Source organism: Budorcas taxicolor, chromosome 4 (assembly GCF_023091745.1).
Source record: "Budorcas taxicolor isolate Tak-1 chromosome 4, Takin1.1, whole genome shotgun sequence".
Lineage (NCBI taxonomy): Eukaryota > Metazoa > Chordata > Mammalia > Artiodactyla > Bovidae > Budorcas > Budorcas taxicolor.
Window position 1 is genome coordinate 63353727 of NC_068913.1, and position 23235 is coordinate 63376961.

General features: G+C 38.6%; 1 protein-coding gene across 3 annotated transcripts in view; it reads left to right on the forward strand.

The window, feature by feature from the left end:
- Nucleotides 1-12375, forward strand: part of HERPUD2 (HERPUD family member 2) — a 36916-nt gene extending 24541 nt beyond the window's left edge. For 2 of the 3 annotated variants that reach the window (XM_052638746.1, XM_052638748.1), the window contains 4 exons: nucleotides 6482-6604; nucleotides 9950-10273; nucleotides 10979-11096; nucleotides 11557-12375. In XM_052638746.1, the coding sequence (XP_052494706.1) occupies nucleotides 6482-6604; nucleotides 9950-10273; nucleotides 10979-11096; nucleotides 11557-11718 (727 nt within the window). In that variant the 3' untranslated portion in view covers nucleotides 11719-12375. The remainder of the gene's footprint in view (nucleotides 1-6481; nucleotides 6605-9949; nucleotides 10274-10978; nucleotides 11097-11556) is intronic. The other variant, XM_052638747.1, reaches the window with a different exon arrangement.
- The last annotated feature ends 10860 nt before the right edge of the window (nucleotides 12376-23235 follow it).

A 23235-nucleotide genomic window follows, 5' to 3' on the forward strand; every position in this document is an offset into this window, starting at 1 on the left:
AGACTCATTTGTCTCATATTCTTGAGTTTTTCTTTTAAAAATAAGTGTTTAGTAAGGCTGATTGTAGACTTTATAAAGCATCTCATGAAACTATTTTTGTTTTCAGAAAATGATTATTACAAACCGGAACTTTGTTATTTGTAAAAAAGTATTGTCACGATTTACATGGTAGAATAGTGGCTTAAAATAGTTTGTCTTATGACAGTGATTCCTTTTCTGTCTTTTTTGCAAAATAAAATAGCTCAGTTCCTCTCAATTAATACAGAGTGCTATTACTAATATTTTACCAAATATGTTGGTAGTGATGGAAAGTGAGAATGGATATAATAAACCTTGAAGAATATATAATGATATGTTGACAATAGTTATGTCTGCACAATATTTTTAACTCTGTCTCATATTTACAGTGAATATATTAATATGTATATTTAACTCTTGATTTATTAAATTAAGGGAAAATATGCATAAAATAAACCTTTTAAAGCATTTTTAAAGTGCACAGTTCACTAGCATTAAGTATCTACACAGTGAATATATACTCTGTAATAAAGTATATGAAGTCGCATGTTTTCAGAATAAGACCATGGATATCTTGGAAACACATTAATAATTTCTTTAAACTAGTCTGTTGAGAAAATCAACAGACTTTGGAGCAAAGGCATTTAGCTGTTAGAAATATATAAAACAGATTAGAAAAATCTGAAATAGTGTTTATTTTGCTAAAAATGAGTATTAAGATGAAAAGAGGTAAAATCCTTAAATAATGGTTAGTTTTAAATCAGGAGGGCAGTATAGCTGAGTGGATGTATAGATTCAGGAGTCAGCCTGCCTTGGTTTGAATCCTAGCCCTGTCCACTGACTACCTTGGGCAAGTCTCTTCTCTGCTTCAGTTTGCTCATGATCTGGAGATAATAGTACTTACTGTACAGAATTTCTGTGTGGATTAAGATTTCATGTCTGTAAAGAGTTAGGTGATATGTTAGCAATTATTTATAAATTCATTCATACTTATAAATGAATGCTGTATGTTCATTCAGCAAACATATTTATAGGCATTTGTGAGTCTGACACACTGAAACATCCGAATGAATGCCAGTACCCGGTGCTGGAAAATAAATCTGTATTTGGAAAGAGCACTTTTGATTTACAAAGTTATTTAAGTGAAAGTTCAATAAGTAGGTTATTCGGCTTAACAATGAATGTGATATAACCTAATCTTATAGTTGTAATCTTTTACTAAAGAAGACTTTACATCTGTCTTTAAGTAAAATTTTATTTAATATAGCCTTGCCTTACATGTGCAAGAGCAGTAATTTAGAAATTTGAAGAATTCACCAACAAAATAAAATCTCTCCACATCATTTTTAGACTCCAGCACAGCTTATATTTAGCTAGTCACATATGTTTTCCACCATGTAGGTTAGTACTGTCAGTCTTTAAAATGGCTAAATTCTGATCACTGTTTCCTGAGTTTTTGAATCACTAGGTTTGGGGTAGTGTTTAGGACTCTGCCAACTTAACAGCATTCGGGGAACCTAACTTTTCAAGAAATCCTAATGCAGGTGATTATTTGCCCATTAAGCTCTTGAGGAAACAATGAGAAGACCAGACGGTACATGTGCATCACATTGGCTGTCCATCTATAATGTCACATTTATAAACCTCGACTGTTTTGGACTCAGTGTGTTATGCTGTCATGTTTATTTAACTCTAAAAATTGCTGACTGGTTCATAAAAAATTGCCCACTGTTAGGTACACTTAATTTCCCTGCCTGAAATAGTAGCAGCCTTGTTTTATAATTAAAAAAACTGAAAACCTACTCATTGTACTCTTCCGTTATCTGATTTTTTGATAGCAAAAACTGCTTACAACCCACCACCCAGAGATAACTATTACTAACATTTTTGTACTTTCATTCTAAATACTTTTAAAATAGAAACATCATACTATTTTATTTGTGGGGCCCTAAATGGGAAACCTTAAAAAGAAGGGCTAGCTTTGCGGTTTAGAGCTAAGATGGTGCCTGGCGGAAGAGATGAGGGCGCAGCTTAAGTTGTTTGTCAAAATTTTTGATTGGCTCTCTTGATTTCTGTGCACGTGGACAACGCGTGATCACCGTAGACCCCTGTCATGATGTAAGCACGTGGTAATCTGACCTTTAACTTGATTGGTAGAACTATGGAAAGGCCCTCGCAAAACCCCCCTGCTTGCCTATATAAACCAGGAGCTTAGGACAATAACGCGGAACAGCTTAGACAGAACCCCTGTCACGTCTGATTGTCTTTCCCTTGCTGAGGGGCTGGGTTGACGGACAGCAGGCTCACTTTTCCTCGGGACCCCTCAGCTCTGCTGAGGGAAGTACCACTGCCTCTCTCTTTCTGCGGAGCGCCCCCCGCATTTATTTTATAAACCTTTTAAAAAAGCAGAATGTAGTCTGGACATATTTCCAGATCAAATATAGATCTACAACATTTAAAGTTTGTATTAGCAATCAATTTAGCTAAGGACCTGAAAGGCCTATGCACTGAAAACTATGAGATAATGATGAAAGAAACTGAAGACACAAATAAATGAAAAGATATTCCATGCTCATGAGTTAGAAGAATTAATGTTGTTAAAATGTCCATACTACTCAAAGCAATCTATAGATTCAGTCAGTCTCTATCAAAATTCCAAATTTTTCACAAAAGTGAACAATCCTAAAATTTGTAGAGAACCACAAGATCCTAAATAGCCATAGCAATCTTGAGAAAGAAGAACAAAGCTAAAGGCATCACACTCCCTGATTTCAAACTATACTATGGAGTGATAGTAATTAAAACAATATGGTATTGGCATAAAAACAGACTAGGGGAACAGAATAGAGAACCCAGAAATAAATCCATACATATATAATCAATTAATTTATGACAAGAAGCAAGACTATACAATGAGGAAAGGACAGTCTCTTCAATATATGGTGTGGAAAAACTGCAACAAAATTAAGCTAGACTACTATTTTATATCCTACATAAAATTAACTCAAAATAGGAATTCCCTGGCAGTCCAGTGGTTAGGACTAGGTACTTTCACTGCTGAGGGTGCAGGTTCAATCCCTGATTAGGAAACTAAGATCCTGCAAGCCACACAGCATGGCCAAAAAAGAAAAAGTTAACTCAAAATGAATTTGATTTGAATGTAAGGCTTGAAACCATTAAAATCCTAGAACAAAATAAAACTCATTGACGCTGGGCTTGGTGATGATTTTTTAGATTTGACAACGAAAGCAAAACTAAATAAATGGAATTACATTAGACTAAAAAGCTTTTGCACAGTAAAGGAAATCATCAACAAAATGAAAAGGCAACCCGCTGAATAGGATAGAGTATTTACAAATCATATGCCTGATAACGGGTTATATACAAAATATGTAACGAACTTATACAATAGCAGAAAACCAAATAATCCAGTTTAAAAATGGGCAGAGGACCTGAACAGACTTTCTTTCAAGAAGGCACACAGATGGCCAGCAGTTACATGAAAAGATGCTCAACATCACTAATCATCAGACCAGTGCAGGTCAAAAGCACAGTGAGACACTACCTCACACCTGTCAGAATGGCTGTTATTAAAAAGACAACAAATAATAAGTGTTGGTCAGGATTGTGGAGAAAAGGGAACCCATGGGTACTGTTGTTGGTAATGTAAATTGGTGCATCCACTATGGAAAACATTATGGAGTTTCCTAAAAAAAATAACAGAACTACCATGTGACCCATCAGGTCCAGTTCTAAGTATCTGAAGAAAATGAAAATATTTAATTTGAAGAGACAAATGTGCCCACATGTTCACTGCAGCATTATTTATAATGACCATAATAAGGAAACAACCCAAGTGTCCCTAGGTAGAAAGTAGATAAAGAACTTGTGCTACATTTATACACAATGAAATACTATTCAGCCATAAAAAGAAAACTTATAGTTTAGCTTTCAGTAACCGTTGTTAAGAGCCTGATTCATCATACCATTACAAATTCATACTTCCCAGTGCAGTAAGTTGGAAATGTCCTTGTTTTAATTTAGACATGATAAAGAGACATTCTTTTTATTCTGTTTTGTGAAGTGCTTATTTGTTGGCATGTTGGTATTTTAAAAAGTTCATTGGTGACAGTTCTTTATGTAAAAGAATATTACTAATTGATACTATTGAGTATTATTACTTAGCACAAGCTTGGCATTGTATTAAGCACTTATACATGCTTTATTTCATTGAACTTTATACCAACTCTGTGCTCGAGGTACTGTTCTCTCCCAATTTATGAACGAGGAGAAGGAGGCTAAAAGGTACATAGCCTGCCTTACTTCAGTAGTCAGTATCAGGACTAGAATTCAGATCCACATCTGACTGGAAAGTCTGTTAACTGTCTTGTTGAAGTGAATATTTTATCATTTGTTTCAGTGTATTTTTTGGTGTTATCATTTATATTTTGATTTCATTTATAATGGTGGTTCTCTCCCCTCTACTCTCCCATTTAAAACTTTTCTCTAGTCAGATCTATTGGTCAGATTTGAAGCAGTCTGACTGAATAAGCCAATTTGTCGTATAAGGATCATGTGGCTTTCTTCAGGAAAAGTTTACTTAGAATTTACGGTAGCTGGGCACTGAAGACAGGAAAATGAATTATGTAGTTGCCCTCAATGGAAGTAGGTCAGATCGGCAAATAAATTGCCATTCACTGATGTGCTTCTATGGTTTGACAAAGTTTTGCAGGAGCCTGGAGGAGGGAGTGCCTGTGTGCTTACAGAAGGTGGGAGAGCTTCATGGCTGGTAACATTGGGGCTGATTTTAAGGGAAGTTCAGCAAGGGAGAACAAAGTAGTGTGGAGAGTCTTGAAAAGGCATATTGTGGAGATAAAGTGGGAATTCCATGCAGGTTTTCTTTGAAAGAATTTGTTTCTGATTGTTTCCAGTTCATCTCCTTTCCTTTATCATTCTTAACTTTAAAAGCATACTAATGAATCTCTATTAGAAGGATCTTACCTAACATCCTGCTTCAGCAACAGTTAATAGACAACAGCTCTCCAACCTTTCCCTTGTTCCTCTTTTTTTTTCTCTTGGGCTGGAGTATTTTTAAAGTAATCCTAGACGTCATATCCCTTCATCTGTAAATACTGTGTATCTGTAACAGATATGGACTATAAGAATCACAATACCATTAGAACATGCAACAGAATTAAAAATTCTTTAATATCTTTTATTACTCGATTTGTGTTCCATTTTCCCTGATTGTCCCAAATGTCTTTTTAAGATGGTTTGGATTGGATCAGTATTCAGAGATTGACTTACTGCATTTGAGTAATTTTGTTTCTTAAGGCTCTTTTAATCTAATCCCTATCCCTATCTTTTTTCACTTTATGCTTTTTCTGTTGTTCTATGTTCTAATTTCCCATAGTAGTCTAGATTCAGCTCGTTGCATCCATGTGGTATCATTAATATTGTCCTCTGTTTTCATAGATTGCCTGTAAACTGGTAGTTAGATCTCGGGCCTAATGATTAAATTTGAAGTTCAGCTTTTAAAAACAGTTTTATTTATTTTTGGCTGTGCTGGGTCTTTGTTGCTGTGTGGGCTTTTCTTTAGTTGCAGCAAGTGGGAGCTACTCTAGGTATAATGTGCTGGCTTCTGGTTGCGGTGGCTTCTCTCGTTGCAGAGCACAGGCTCTAGGGTGTGTGGGTTTCAGTATTTGCAGCTCTCGGGCTCTGGAGCACAGGCTCAGTAGTTGTGGCACACTGGCTTAGCTGCTCCGTGGCACGTGGGATTCTCCTGGATCAAGGGCAGAACCCATGTCTCCTGTGCTGGCAGGCAGATTCTTTACTGCTATGTCAGCATGGAAGCCCAAAGTTCAACTTTTAAATTTTATTTATTTTTACTTAAGTTTATATGGAAAATGGGATATTTATTAAATCACTTTTATAAAACATTTTGACAGTTGACTAACAATTAACAACCTAACTAACAATTTTAGAATCTTAACATCATAGAAGTTTGTTTCTTACTCATGTAGTAGTCTGATTCTAGGCTGTGATGTTCGTTGTTCTGTATATGTGGGGTCAGGATCATCTTAGATAAGCCGTAATGTCTTACTTGGGGCTTTCCTTGTGGCTCAGATGATAAAGAGTCTGCCTGCAATGCAGGAGACCTGGGTCAGGAAGATCTGGAGAAGGAAATGGCAACCCACTCCAGTATTCTTGCCTGGAGAATTCCAAGGACAGAGGAGCCTGGAGAGCTACAGTCCATGGGGTTGCAAAGAGTTGGACACGACTGAGTGACTAACACACATACACAGTGTCTTACTTGAGGAATGTTGAACAGAAGTATTTTTTTTCGGTGAGTTTTAGTATGTTTTGTCAATGGATGACATAGTTCAGAAATAAAAATGTAGAGAAATGCTTTCAACTTCTTCTGGAACATTAAAAGACATTTTTTAAAATTATTTTATTGCAGAAATGTAGACAACCAGCTTCCTGGGCAGGCTGTTCCGGCTGGATTCCCAGTGTATCCCGCTTTCAACCCACTGCAGATGCTGTGGTGGCAACAGATGTATGCTCATCAGTATTATATGCAATAGTAAGTCAGTTTGAGTTGATTTTTTTACACATTGTGTTCTTTGCTTTATTTTCTTTTTCATCCTAAGTAAGTTGATTTGGGATTTCATTTACTGATGTATATTATTGGTTTTTAAAAATTATTTTAAATTATTTGCTTAAAGGAAAAAGGGTATGCATCCTGTTCACATCAACTAAACCTATTCTCTCCTTCTTCCTCTCTCCCTTAATTATATTTGGCAGTATTCAGGTGCTTTCTTTAAGAGAACATTTTATCTATTTAAGAGGAGAAAACTTAGGAAAGTTTCACTGGAAGGCAACAATTCTATATGAAGATAGGATGTCAACTAAAAAAGGGAATAGAGAGACTCATACGTCAGGGACGCTCATATTGATGTATTGATGTCGGGTTCACTTGTGGCTAATACGCCTTCTGGACTTTTCTGTATTTTAGTTAAGTTTTGCTCCTGATCAGCATGAAACATTCTTAGCATGGAACAGTTTCTTGGTGTTCTTTGTGCTGGGCTTCCTATGTATTCATTTAACATTTCTAGTGTTCTTGCCTGGAGAGTCCCAGGGACGGGGGTGCCTGGTGGGCTACTGTCTCTGGGGCCGCACAGAGTCGGACATGACTGAAGCGACTTAGCAGCAGCAGCAGCTTCTCTTTAGTGTTCTCCTCTCCTTGTTACTGTGATTCTGTTACCCTGTTCATTCTTTTTCTCTTTCTGATTACTCATTTTGTATCCTTTGATAGCCTGTTTTTTTTCCCTTTTTCTAAATGGTAACATTCCTTGTTCAGTTAAGTATTTGTATACTTACCATGTGCCTTGTGATACACAGTCTGGTAGGGAAGATAGAATTTAGCTCCAGGCTAGTCCTCTTGGATTTCCTTTTTCTGTGGCCTTAGTTGTTAGCTCTGTGTGATGGCTCCCAGTTCTTTATCTCCTGTGCCTCATCTTGTGTCTCCCCTTAATTGTTGGAGATTTCCATAGAGAAATTTGCCTGCCTTTAAATTCAGTTAGGTCTGAACTTTGACTGCATCATCTTGTTATGTGCATTCTCCTTCTTGACTTCCTTGTCAGTGATACTCTCTTCTCAATCATCCTCCAAGCCCTTAACATTAATCAGGTTTGATTCTAGCTTCTGTTATCCCTGAACTCAACAACTTACCAAGATGAATTAGTATGTTGTTACTAGCTTCTGTCCTTCCCTATATTTTACTTCTGATGTTTTCCCTAGATATTTCTAATATTAGACCCACTTGAATGCAATCACTTTTCCTCCTTTTAGGCTCCTGACTGTATTTCATTGTACTGCTTGCCAGGTTAACTTAACACATAATTGAGTCCATCATTCTCCATTCCCTAAAATATCAGACGGCCCTCTTGCCTACAGCGTGAAGTCTGTATCCTTATTCTTCCTCTATGCTGCTGCTGCTAAGTTGCTTCAGTCATCAGTCATGTCTGACTCTGTACGACTCCATAGATGGCAGCCCACCAGGTTCCCCCATCCCTGGGATTCTCCAGGCAAGAACACTGGAGTGGGTTGCCATTTCCTTCTCCAGTGCATGAAAGTGAAAAGTGAAAGTGAAGTCGCTCAGTCATATCCGACTCTTAGTGACCCCATGGATTGTAGGCCACTAGGCTGCTCCATCCATGGGATTTTCCAGGCAAGAGTACTGGAGTGGGGTGCCATTGCCTTTTCCAATTCTTCCTCTATACCTTACCTCATAAAGCTAACCTGCTTTATTAACTTCATATCCTAATGCTCTCCTGTGTAATCTCTTGGCTCCAGGCAGGCTATTTATACCTTACCTGTTGTCATGGTAATCGTTATCATAATTAGTCACTTTGGTCATGTCCGATTCTTTGTGACCCTATGGGCTGTAGCCCGTCAGGTTCCTCTGTCCATGGGATTCTTCAGGCAAGAATACTGGAGTGGGTTGCCGTACCCTCCTCCAGAGGATCTTCCTGACCCATGGATTGAACCCATCTCTTATTGGGCTGTAACACCAGCACCACCTGGGGAAGACTTAGTATTACACTATATCTTTACACCTCTTGTCTTGTTTACAACATCATGGGAACTGTGTAATAAGATAAGTGGGGCTTATTGTAGTTAGCTACTGAACCATATAATCTTATGTACATCATTTAACTTCAGAGACTCAAGTTTTCACCTTTAATGAAATAACTCACTTATGAATCAGAATGTCCATGAGGTAGGAAGTATTCTGGAAATGAATATGGGGCTTCCCTTGTGGCTCAGCTGGTAAAGAATCTGCCTGCAATGCGGGAGACCTGGGTTCGATCCCTGAGTTGGGAAGATCCCCTGGAGAAGGGAACAGCTAAGTTGGACATGACTGAGTGACTTTAACTATAGATACAGTGTATCAGCATACTGGCTTAAATAAGCTTTTTTTTTTTTTTTTAATTAATTTTTTTTAAACTTTTTTTTTTAAAATAAGCTTTTGTACCATAGAAAACTTCTATTTCATTTTGCTATCTTGATTTTAAAACTTTCTTGTAGAGAAAATTCAACATATGTAAAGACAGAATAAATAAAGTGAACCCCGGTATTCTCACCGCCCAGCTTTTAAACATTTATCAATTCAAGACTCTCTGATTCTACAACTTTCCCCTCTTTGCTGAATAATTTAAAGCAAATTTCAGATATATTATCTCTTTACTGGTAGTCTTTTCCAGGAAAATTTATTCTGACTCTTAAGCAGTCAAATTATAAGCAAACTTCAGGACCACACATCTTCGTAACTTGACAAGGATCTACACCAGTGTTCTCCAGGTGGAGTTCTCAAAAGTCAGGATTGAGATTGAGGGATTGTTATCTGGGACCTAGTTAATATTTGAAAATACCAATACAAATCATTTACTATGAGAGTGTATACACAGGGTAATGATTAATGTACTTATTTAGACAAATCTTTTCAAACATGGGTCTGAGGGAGAGGTGGTATGTGTGTGTGAGGGGGTGGCAAGCAGTATTTATCCTATGTAGAAGAGCAAAAGAGGCAATTAGGGAAAAGTTTTGGAGAAAGATTTGGTCACAGCCTTATAATTTAGTGAATGAAACAAATAGTGGCTGTTGTTAATCTCTTCCACCTCTCCGCCTGCTGTCCTAGACTACCAGGCTGGGAGAACCTTTCCTGAGCTACTCCTGCCATCCATGTTGGCTCTACTTTCGCACTGGGAATTATGCTTACCTAGGAAATGTGGTATAGGAGTTGTGATATTCCATGTAAGGTTTATGAGACATACATACGGCTTCCCAGGAAGTTCTGAAAAATATAATGTAGTATGATAAATGTTTTTGTTTTTCTTTTTAATATTTATTTTGGTGACTATTTCAGTCAAGCTGCAGTTTCAGCTCAGGCCACGTCAAATGCTAACCCAGCCCAGCCTGCTGCTACACAGCCTCTAAATTTGGCACATGTGCCTGGAGAAGAACCCCCACCAGCTCCAAACCTAGTGGCCCAAGAAAATCGACCCGTGAATGACAATGTTCAAATGAATGCACAGGGAGGTCCAGTGCTAAACGAAGAAGACTTCAATCGAGACTGGCTAGACTGGATGTACACGTTCTCACGAGCTGCAATTCTCCTTAGCATTGTATACTTCTATTCTTCTTTTAGTCGGTTTATCATGGTAATGGGAGCCATGCTACTGGTTTATTTGTGAGTGATGTTCATTCATTATAATTACTTTCTAAAACTTAAGCATGGAATCTGACATGTGGTAGTCTGTTGCGAATGTTGAGTGAAGGAATATGAATGTTGGGCTTCAGATACCTAGCATCAAGAGCAAAGCAAGTTACATTTTGTAAGACTGTTTATGAGAATTGTCTAGAAGCAGATTTTTTCCCTTTACTACTTTTTATAAAAATTGTTAGTTCAGTTAGGTATGCTCTAGTAATCATTTAGAACTTGAGTATATGATGCAGTCTTGGAGAGGAGTTTCTTTTTAATTAAGTATAGTTATCGATAGTAAGTCTGTTAGATATAGGTCGGATTTTTTTTCATAAGTAGACTAACTCCCTTGCTCCTCTTTTTTCTTAGGAAGCAAACAAATATCTAGTTGAATTTCATTTTGAGAAATATCAAAAAATGATTTTATGACTCCTGATATGTCTTACTAGCTCAGGATAGAGTTTAAATTGATTCGTGTTTTCCTGTCATTGGTTTGAGAGGGGTAGTTCTTGATCTGAAGAAGGAAATTAGTTTTTTTCATTTATCATAAATTAGTTTTTTTCATTTATCATAGTTCAACCCATGAATGAAAATGTTCTAATCATTTTGCTCTTATAGGACAGAAATATTTCATAGTGTTACAAGTAAAAACAGTTGTGACTTATTTTCTTTTCTCTTTATTTTACTGAGCAGACACCAAGCTGGATGGTTTCCTTTTAGGCAAGAAGGAGTTCAGCAACAGGCTCCCAACAATAATGCTGAAGTTAACAATGATGTACAGAATGCGAACAATCTAGAACTTGAAGAAATGGTATGCTTATGAGGTTTTCATATACTTAAATATAGGTGTTTCTTCAGCACTGTATGAGACCAATATAGTAAAAGAATCTCGGGTATTTCATAGTATGGAAGAAAAGTTAACATGCTAATGTGTGGTTTAATTCCAGAGAACCTATAATACTGAGTCAGTCATATATTAGAATTAAGTGGAAAGAACTAACATCATTCTTCCTAAAAATAGCCTAGGAAGAAAGTTATGCTCACGGTGAGAAATTATTGTATTAAACTGGCAGTTATTCCTTTGAACTTGAACAAGGAGGAGTTCATCAGGTTTGGACTTAAGGAAGATCTCTAACGACCAGATAGTTCTGCTTCCTTATCATATACTCATATTCCTTCTTTAGGAAGAATTTAACTCTCTCCTTTTCTGTAATGAGTTCATGGTAGCTGCTAAGACCACTTAGGAATATGTTTCTTGTTTTGTTTGAAAGGAGCGTCTTATGGATGATGGGCTTGAAGATGAGAGTGGAGAAGATGCAGGTGAAGATGCCAGTGCGATTCAAAGGCCTGGATTAATGGCGTCAGCCTGGTCTTTTATCACCACATTCTTTACTTCGCTAATACCAGAGGGGCCTCCCCAGGTTGCCAATTAGACTTGAAAAACTGTGCCGGCTGCAAAGGAGGGTCTGAATTTAGGAAAGTGTTTTAAATAACAGTGCAATTTCAAAAAATTTATTACTTTCTTTTCATCATCATGTATAGAGGTGTTTTTTCTTTAAACTTCTCATGCATATGAATATTTTAAGCACAAATAGACTACTAAATATGTGATTTTTTTTTTAAGATCCTAACAGAACATAGCATAACAATATTGGTCTTCCAGGTTTTATTAATTTCAATTATGTATATTATATCAAGACAGACTTGTGTGTCTTATTTCTTTAAAGAGCTGCTTCACATATAAATGTCTATAGCTTATAGCCCAGCCCTTCAATGTATAATTTGAATAAATATATCTATTTTCTGTGAATTGTCCTAAAAGTTTTAAACAGAATGACCTCATAGTTTTTAATGAAGAATATTAATTACCTAAAATGTGCTAGTAGCATCTTACCCAGCCATAAAGCAATAAACTTCTCAATAATCTTCATTTTGACATTTGAATAAATGGAAACTTTCTATTTTAAGGGGATGTATCCCATCAATTGGAATTAATACCTTTAAAAAAAAGGCAGCTCTTCAATGGAATTAATAGTGACATAAAATGTTTGATATAGGCAATACTTTTATAAAATAAGATTCTGGAAATCACTCCCTGTAATTTTTTTAAAATAAAAGGTCAATTATGGTAAAACTGTCTTGTGGTATATTTATTTAAACTCTTCCATATTATACTCTCTCCGTACAAAAATCCATGTAAATTTCAGTAGTTCTGGGGTTGCTGAAGTCTTCAAGGTCATTTTCACCTCTTTTTATCCCAGATGGATATCTTCTAGTTCTCAGAGAGTGTAAAACCTCTTTGAGTTCAGTTCAGTCGCTCAGTCGTGTCCGACTCTTTGCGACCCCATGAATCGCAGCACACCAGGCCTCCCTGTCCATCACCATCTCCCGGAGTTCACTCAGACTCACTTCCATCGAGTCCATGATGCCATCCAACCATCTCATCCTCTGTCGTCCCCTTCTCCTCCTGCCCCCAATCCCTCCCAGCATCAGAGTCTTTTCCAATGAGTCAACTCTTCTCATGAGGTGGCCAAAGTACTGGAGTTTCAGCTTTAGTGTCATTCCTTCCAAAGAAATCCCAGGGCTGATCTCCTTCAGAATGGACTGGTTGGATCTCCTTGCAGTCCAAGGGACCCTCAAGAGTCTTCTCCAACACCACAGTTCAAAAGCATCAATTCTTCGGCGCTCAGCCTTCTTCAGAGTCCAACTCTCACATCCATACATGACCACTGGAAAAACCATAACCTTGACTAGATGGACCTTAGTTGGCAAAGTAATGTCTCTGCTTTTGAATATGCTATCTAAAAATCCCTGTGAAAGTCAATTTGATTTTCCTTAAGAAAGGAGTAAGTCTGTTACAGGGTAGCTAATTAAAATGGAATAAATGCAGATAGTAGAACTTACTATGGAGGAACTTTATCTCATGTGAAATGTATTATGGAAGTATGTGTAGTACTGTTACAGTAGTATACAATAGCTGTTCACCAGGGTGAACTATGGTACATTTGTACACCATTTGGGTTCATGATTAGGGATGGCTTGTTTCAGGGCTGATAAATCATTGCATCCAGAGGGAGCATCTGGATTTTAACTTGGGAACTAAATAAATAAACTGTCAGAGCCAAAAGAAGTGTTCTATAGGTCAGATCCTAAAAAGTAGAGTCGGTGGGTAGAGTAAGAAAGAAAGCAGATGTAATTATGAGATTGAGCAGTCTCAGTCTCGTCTCTGCAGTTGGGAGTTGGGCAGGGGAGAACTGAAGCCACAGAATTCATAGAGGGGAGCATTATTGTGTGGGACACTATCTGAAGGAAATGAGCAGGTCTCTGCATCCTAACTGCAGGTTGGGCCCTAAGGAGAAAGATTCTGGTCGTTGACCCCCTGTGAAAGGCTGTGGCTAAGCATTCTAATAAAAGCGAAATGTATTATACTACTATATAATTTCCCCCATATTGTTAATTCCCTCATATTAGTCTTACTTCCAGTAAGTCTTTGTCAGAAACTACAGCCCAGTGTCATCTATGTTTTGGACGATTAAGGGAGGAGCTGTGTCCATGCTGGGGCCGGATGGTGCTTAGAAGGCAGTTGTAGCATGGAGATGGTTTCCAGATGGAAAAAGAGCCGCACAGAAGCCCAGATACTGGTCTCTAGGCTAAATGGTGACTAGCAACAGTCAGGATGGGCTTGAAATACTTCCCAGGACTAGACTTGTATGTCTAGCCTAGTGTTAGTCGCTCAGTCTTGTCTGACTTCGCAGCCCCGTGGACTCTAGCCCGCCAGGCTCATCTGTCCATGGGATTTCCCAGGTAAGAATACTGGAGTGGGTAGCCATTCCCTTTTCCAGGGGATCTTCCTGACCCAGGGATCAAAACTGGGTCTCCCTCATTCTTTACCATCTGAGGAGGTTCTGGGTCTCGTCAGAGTCTTTACCATTTGAGGCACCAGGTCAAGCAGTATGGGTGAAAGGGTTGGTTTTTATTGGCTGGGTGAAAGGAAAGAGTGATCCTGAGGGCTGAAGAACTGGAAATATTTTCACCATAGTTTGATGTCACCATCTATCATCATTCTAACTAGTTCCTCTGGCTGCATCGTCCCTATTGAAATTTGGCTTTTAAGTAGGGGAAGCAAGGCCAAATTTGGAGCCTCATTAGTAGAGACCCCGTGTCGTTTTTTGCTTCACTGAGCAAAGACTAAGGTGTGCTGCTCTGTATGTCAGCTCTCTGTACGTCTGGTGTGTATTAGACCCTGAGGCCTGTTGTGTCTGGAATCATGTTGATGGATGGAATGTGGTATTCCCAACTACTGATCTTTCCTGAGAGTCCTGATGTGGCTAGCTGACTCACCTCCCCGCATGACATCACACACTGTCACTGCTGCATGGTGGGTATAAAGCATATATATTGTATTTTATATCTTATAAGGGCTTCCCTGGTAACTCAGCTGGTAAAGAATCTGCCTGCAATGAAGGAGACCCTGGTTCAATTCCTGGGTCAGGAAGATCCCCTGCATAAGGGATAGGCTACCCATTCCAGTATTCTTGCGCTTCCCTGGTGACTCAAGATGCTAAAGAGTCCCCTGCAATACAAAAGACCTGGGTTTGATTCCTGGGTTGGGAAGATCTCCTGGAAAAGGGAATGGCTACCTACTCCAGTATTCTTGCCTAGAGAATTCCATGGACAGGAACCTGGTGGGCTACAGTCCATGGGGTCGCAGAGTCGGACATGACTGACTTTCACTTCACTTATATCTTACACATAAATGATATTTTGGTTGTTTTAATATTTAAACATTAAAAAACAATTTTTTTGAATTTGAAAAATTGTGACAAGAATGTTTACCATGAAGTTTACTGTCAACAGATGTTTAAGTGTATAATACAGAGTAGCATTTAAGAACATTTAAGTAAGACGTGAAAACAAAGAAGAATAATGATACTTCTTGAATAAAACTGTTGGGGAACAATGCAAGCCTTTTTAAATTAAAATACCATGGCATCTTTGAAATAAAACTTTTTCTTACAAAAAGAGCCAAGAACAATCTGGAGCTTCTTGACTGTCAGGAGTCTTGTAAGTGGAAGGCTTTTCTCAGCATCATGGGGCCTCAGCCCAAATAGGGAGGACAGCAGGAGATCTGAATCCTTCCAGAGCATATCTCAGGGGTTAGTGTCTCACATCACACTTGGGGGATAAGCCCTGGAGGCCCCAGTATAGGGTGCTAGTTTCAAGAGCCTTCTTGCCGAAGCTTACTTTGATCCTGCTGCTACATTCTAGCTCTTTTACTCCAACTGATGTGTTTTCCAAAGTGAAAATATTGATGGCTACATAAACTATTTCATGTGGTGCAGTAAAATGGTGTGGTCCATTTTGCCCAGCTATTCCCAAGCCATAGGAAAGTTGGAAAAATTAAGATCTATATAGCACCTTAACCAGTTATCATTCCTCACAGAGGGTACATGGAGAAAGGCTGTCATTATGTGTTAATTTATATAATTAATAGAAACCATTATAATGTTTTAAAAATTGCTGTTACTAACGTCTGAACATTTGTTAAATTTCTGGCTCTGTGCTGAGTACTATACCTGCATTGAAAAAATATTTAAAGCAACTCAAGGTAAGTGCTATTGTTAGTTCCATTTTTCAAATAAGGTAGCGAAGACTCATATTAAATAGCTCACTTCAAGTCATATAGCTAGTAAGTGACAGAATCAAGTCTATTTTACTTCAGAACTTGAATTTTCTAAAAGTAATTTTTCAAATAAAGCACGTAGAGACTTCAGCTTCCAGTAATGGGTGATTAGCTTGTTTTGCCCCAACCCCTCTGCTGAGAAAACTGGAAAAGTTAGGATATATTAAAGCATCAGAGAGCTACCAAGAAAGCAGGAGCTGATACTCCACACAGATGAGACCTATGTTTGGTGCCACATTTTACTCTTAGAAGCACTTTGTAATTCAAGAACAAGTGAGAGAAACAGCAAAATTTTTGGTAGACTCATAGGAAACAAAAATTAGAGTTCTGACTGCACCAAGAAGAAATGTCCTTTAAACGTCCTGGGCTTTTTCTTATTGGATCCCCAAAGGCCTACCCCTTGAGTGAAGGAGAACTGGAAATTGATTCTATACTCACAAGGACTGAAGCCCAACCTCAAGTGGTCTCAGTCCCTAGCTGAATGAGGCAACTGGCCCCAAACCTAGTGGACAGCCAGAAGCAGAAATAAACCCCTCTGAAGAAAGGTAACATCATGCAGTTTCTCAGATTGTCTCTATAATTGTTCAAAGTCTGTTAACCCCAATAAAAAAATAACTAGCAATACAAACACATTAAGATTTGACCAAAAAGGAGAAAATGAAACAGATAAACCTTAGAAAATTAAGATATCTAGCATTATCTGATAGAGACCTTATAATACTGTGATCAAAATGTTAAAGGATTTACATGACAAGATGGAGAAACTTCAGAAGACAACTGGAAATTATACAAAAATTCTAGAACTTAATATGACTGAAGTTAAGAAATCAGTAGATGGCTTTGATAGTCACAGTTTAAGAGAATTAGTGAACTGAAAGGTAAAAAAATTATCCAGAGTGATGCTGGGCGGAGAATAGGGCAGACAACACTTGAAGAGATAATGGCTAAGAATTTTTCAAAATTGGTGAAAGACACTGAGCAATGATAGTAGAAATATTATTGGCTTCCAAGCAGAATAAATACAAAGAAAATCATGGCAAATTACTACAGAGTAAAACTGCTGAGAAACAAACTTTAAAAGTAGCCAGAGGAAAATGTAGCTTATTTTCAAAGGAGCAACAGTAAGTACGCCTAGTAAGTGATATTTTCAAAGAGCTTATAGAAAATAACGGCCAATATGGAAGATAATGTGCAGCAAAAATATCCTTTGAAAGACATTTTCAGGCAAATGAAAACAATTTGGCACCATTGGAAAGTACTAAAGGAAAATACTAATGGGATTTTGGGCAGAAGGGAAATTATCACATATCACAGCTTGGAGGTGCAGAAAAAAAACAGAAAAGCATTGGAAAGGTAAATCCGTGCATAAATCTAAAAGGATATTGCCATAAAATAATCCATTTATGCTTTATGGGGTCTTACATGTATAAAGAATTAAAATACATGACAAGAAAAGCATATAAGTCTGATAGGTAAATAGGATTGAGTATCCTGAGGTCCTTGAATTGTCTTGGAAATGGAAATGATCAAGACACTAATTTATATGAGAAATGAATAATTAGTGTGTTTTAATTTCTATGATACTTTTTAAAACCAATAAAAGAATGTAAAACTAACAGGACAGTAGAAAAGGAATATGAAATTTAAATTCAAATGAAGGCAAGCATGGAGAAAAAAAAGTAGATGGGAGCAAACAGAAAACAAAAAACCAGGAAGGTAGATTTAAATCCAAATGTAGCAATACATGAAGCATAAATGGACTAAATATTACAACTTAAAGACAAAACCTGGGGATTCCTTTGCATGTTGTTTGTCGCTTCTCTCTTGTTGATTTTATTATTTTTTGTCTTTGTAGTGGTTTAGTCGCTAAGTCGTGTCTGACTTGGTCCACGGACTGTGGCCTGGTGGGCTCCTCTGTCCATGGACTTCTCCAGGAAAGAATGCTGGAGTGGGTTGCCATTTTCTTCTCCAGGAGATCTTCCAGACCCAGAAATTGAACCCGGGTCTCCTGCACTGCAGGCAGATTCTTTACTGAGCAATGAGAGAAGCCGTCGCTCACTATGTGTGTCAGCGTGTTCCTCCTTGGGTTTATCCTGCCTGCAATTCTGCACTTTCTGGACTAGGGTGACTGTTCCACTTCCCACCTTAGGGAGATTTTCAGCCATTGTATCTTTAACTATTTCTCAGGTCCTTTTCCTCTCTATTCTCCTTTTTGGACCCCTGTAATGCAAATATTGGTGTGTTGAATGTTTCTTGTATCTTCTTGATCTGTGCTTCCATTCTTTTTCTAAAGTATTGGATCATCTTTACTATCATTACTCTGGATTTTTTTTATGATGAGATTAGAAATCAACTACAAGAAGAACAAAACCCAGTTCTATGAGACTTGAAAACAACATGCCTTAAGTACAATGTAAGGATAGCTGAAAGTAAGGTTGAAAGTAAAAAGATGGGAAAAGACTTCTCCTGCAAGTATTAACCAACAGAAAATGGGTGTGCTTAGTATCCAAAGCAGACTCAAGGGTGAGAAGCATTAATAGAGTAAGAGGGTATGCAGTCACTCAGGCATCTTGCCACTCAGAAAGGCTTTGCACCCGCTTAGTGATGGACCAGGAAGCTAGCTTAGTCAAGAGGCATCAAATTATAAGTATCTGAAGATAGAATATGTGTGTCTGTGTGTTTTGCGGAAAACACAAGAGATAGAGTAGTAACATTCAAAAGGATGAGAAATGTGAAACGTGTAACATATTCTTTTTTTTAATCACCAATATTTATTTGATATCTCATTATATACCAAGTATTAGAGTGTTCAAGCTGTGAAAGTAAACCAGTAAGACAAAATGGTGTTTTAGAAGGCTGGTTTTACTACAAATTAATAATTTTCTCCATAGATAAATATTTTCAGTCGTGGTGCATTTTGGTGCATTTTTTTTTTCAGGTTGAGCAGTTTATTTTATTTTTAATTAATTAATTTATTTTACTTTACAATATTGTATTGGTTTTGCCATACATTGACTTGAATCCGCCACAGGTGTACATGGGTTCCCCATCCTGAACACCCCTCCCACCTCTCTCCCCATCCCATCCCTCTGGGTCATCGCAGTGTACTAGCCCCGAGCACCCTGTATCATGCATCAAACCTGGACTGGCGATTTGTTTCACATATGATATTTTATGTGTTTCAATGCCATTCTCCCATACCGTCCCACCCTCGCCCTCTCCCACAGAGTCCAGAAGACTGTTCCGTGCGTCTGTGTCTCTTTTGCTGTCTCGCATACAGGGTCATTGTTACCTTCTTTCTAAGTTCCGTATAGATGTGTTAGTAGACTGTATCGGTGTTTTTTTTCTGGCTCACTTCACTCTGTATAATAGGATCACCGTATCTTTGACAAAGGAGGCAAGAATATACAATGGAGATAAGACAATCTTCTTAACAAGTGGTGCTGGGAAAACTGGTCAACCACTTGTAAAAGAATGAAACTAGAACACTTTCTAACACCATACACAAAAATAAACTCAAAATGGATTAAAGATCTGAACGTAAGACCAGAAACTATTAAACTCCTAAAGGAAAACACAGGCAAAACACTCTCCGACATAAACCACAGCAGGATCCTCTATGACCCACCTCCCAGAATATTGGAAATAAAAGCAAAAATAAACAAATGGGACCTAATTAAAATTAAAAGCTTCTACACAACAAAGGAAACTATAAGCAAGGTGAAAAGACAGCCTTCAGAATGGGAGAAAATAATAGCAAATGAAGCAACGGACAAAGAATTAATCTCAAAAATATACAAGCAACGCCTGCAGCTCAATTCCAGAAAAATAAAAGACCCAATCAAAAAGTGGGCCAAAGAACTAAACAGACATTTCTCCAAAGAAGACATACAGATGGCTAACAAACACATGGAAATGTGCTCAACATCACTCATTATCAGAGAACTGCAAATCAAAACCACAATGAGGTACCATTTCATGCCAGTCAGAATGGCTGCGATCCAAAAGCCTACAAGCAATAAATTTTGGAGAAGGTGTGGAGAAAAGGGAAGCCTCTTACACTGTTGGTGGGAATGCAAACTAGTTCAGCCACTATGGAGAACAGTGTGGACGTTCCTTAAAAAACTAGAAATAGAACTGCCATATGACCCAGCAATCCCACTGCTGGGCATACACACCGAGGAAACCAGAATTGAAAGAGACACGTGTACCCCAATATTCATCACAGCACTGTTTATAATAGCCAGGACATGGAAGCAACCTAGATGTCCGTCAGCAGAGGAATGGATAAGAAAGTTGTGGTACATACATACAATGGAATATTACTCAGCCATTAAAAAGAATACATTTGAATCCATTCTACTGAGGTGGATGAAACTGGAGCCTATTATACAGAGTGAAGTAAGCCAGAAAGAAAAACCTTTTCTTTTACAAATCAAATGAACTGGCTTGGAGCCTACCCAGCCTCACCCCTGGTTTTTGGAATCAGCAGGTGGCGCTAGTGGTAAAGAACCCGCCTGCCAAGGCAGGAGATATCAGAGATGCTGGTTTGATTCCTGGGTTGGGAAGATCTCCTGGAGGAGGGCACTGGCAACCCACTCCACTATCTTTGCCTGGAGAATCCCATGCACAGAGGAGCCTGGTGGGCTACAGTCCATAGGGTCGCAAAGAGTCGGTCTCAGCTGAAGAGACTACCCACGCACATGTGCACATCGTTATGAAATGCTACTGATAATAGATCCACACATCAAATGCGTATTGTTCTAAGTGCTTTGCAGATATTAACTTATTTAATCCTCACAGCAATCCTAGGGGATAGGTATCTTTATTAATATTTCTATTTTACAGATGGAAAACCAAGCAACTGGCAGAGTTGGTATTCAAAACAAGGCAGCCCCAGTGCCAGGGTCCCTGGCCTATATTCTATGCAATACGGACTCTGAAATTTACAGTCTGTCCAACGTTTTGGAAAAACATTATTGAACCTCTCATGAATTATCCCTTTCATTTTGATGACTCCAGGTTGTCATGGAAACTGTGCACAAGGAGGTAGAGAGGAGTGTGAAGAGGAACACATATTTATCTGGGATTTACTGTGAACCCAGGACTCATCAAGGTATAACTGCCTTACATGTAGATATTATGAGCCCCCATTTTAATATGAGAAAACTAATGTTCAGAGACATTTCAGAGACTTAACAAAGTCACTTTCAGTAAGAGCAGGGAAGGGATTCTATCTTGGTCCATTTGTCTCCATCGCCTCTTTCAAATGAACCACATTGTCTTGTTTATGTGGCTTCTAACACTATGAAGTTAGCGCACGTGTGTGCTTGTTAAGTTGCTTCAGTCGTGTCTGACTGCTTGCAACCGTATGTACTGTAGCCCGCCAGGCTTCCCTGTTCACGGTATTCTCTAGGCAAGAAGTCACAGTACGTTGATTAAATCTTGGCGAGTTGCTTCTTCAAGATTGTCAACCTCTGCTTAACTACTTGTTACACCTCGGAAGTGTGACTGGCGAGGCAGGGACGGTGGTGTTGCACTTTACTGCTTTTTCCACTAGATGGAGGTGTAACACCACATATCTCTTCTGCTGTAGGCCTGGAGGAAGGTAATTTCAGAGTCTAGGGGCACCCGAGGGCACAGAGGCTACTTCAAAGTAGCAAGAGGAAGAATAGAAAAAAGGAACCTCTCTCTCTTGGCCTTCACATTCTGATCCTTGGTGCTAAACTCTGAGAAGGCTGGAGAGTGTGACCCTCAGTCAGCTTCAGGATATGTAGTACTGACAGCCTGGGCTTTTTTCAAACAGTCTTGAGTTCAACTCTTAGCTTCACCAAGCCCTGGTGAGTGGACTTGGGCAAGTACTCTCATTGACAATGGGCTGCCCTATCTCAGAAGTTCCTGCCAGTGAGGAGAGGTCTCTGGGCATCTAAGAACTTTGGCACTGCAATAGATGTTTATGAAACTGTAGGTCCAAAAACTCAGTAATCCTACTGGGGTATAGTCTGCCCCTGCTCAACCACTCCCCATGTCCTTCTCCTGCCCCTTCTGTGGACTTGCTTGAGGTTACAGAGTCATCTGGGATTAGAGCCTATTTCAAAGCTCTTCCCTGATGTGCTGGCAGCTATCTGGAGAGCTTCCTTTAATAAAATTCTTTTGGGGAGATAGTCATAAATTTGATGGGTTTAACTGTTTTCCTTTGACCCTGCAAAAGTGTTAAGGGCATGAAAAGCAGAGAAAGACTAATTAACTGCCTCGCATTGGAGACATGGCATCTAAATGCAATGTAGGATCTTGGATTGTGATTCTGGATCAGAAAAAGGACATCAGTAGGACAACTGGTGACATTTGAATATAGTCTGTAGATTAGTTAATAATGGTGGCTCAGACAGCAAAGAATCTGACTGTAATGCCGAAGACCTGGGTTTGGTCCCTGGGTTGGGAAGATCCTCTGGAGAAAGAAATGGCAACCCACTCCAGTATTCTTGCCTGGAGAATTCCATGGAGGGAGAAGCTTGGCTGGCTACAGTCCATAGGGTCACAAAGAGTCAGACATGATTGAGTGACTAACACTTTCACTTTTGCTTCAAGTTAGTTTCTTGGTTTTGATTACTGTACTGTGGCTATGTAAAATGTTAACATTTGGGGAAGTGGGGTGAATGGTGTACAGGAATTCTTGTATTATTTTGTAACTGTCAAGTCTGAAATTATTGAGTCTGAAAGCTCAATAGGAAAAAATTATTCATATGAAAACATTACCTTAACACTATTATAGAATATTTCAGACATACAGAAAAATATAGAGGATAAAAATAACCACTGTATAAGTGATTCAAGGTGTGCTATGTGTGTGTGTGGGGGAAACACACAAATGAGTGGTTCCTGAAGGAGTTAAGCATTGTGCTCATACCATCTTTCTGTATGCACAGTTGGCTCCTGATGATTTGACTCAGATCACTGTTTTTCAGGCAGTGAAAGTGTTAGTCTCTCAGTCGTGTTTGACTCTTTGCAACCCCATGGACCACAGCCCGCCAGGCTCCTCTCTTCATGGAATTCTCCAGGCAAGAATACTGGAGTGTGTAGCCATTCCCTTCTCCAGGGGATCTTCCTGACCCAGGAACCAAACCCAGGTCTCCTGCACTCCCTGAGCCACCAAGGAAACTTTTTGACAGTCTCCACTTCAGGATACTTTAGCGGAAAATTCAGTGATGAGATGACAGTATTTGATAATGAGATGGCACTTTATGCCATAAGTCTTACTTAGTAATTC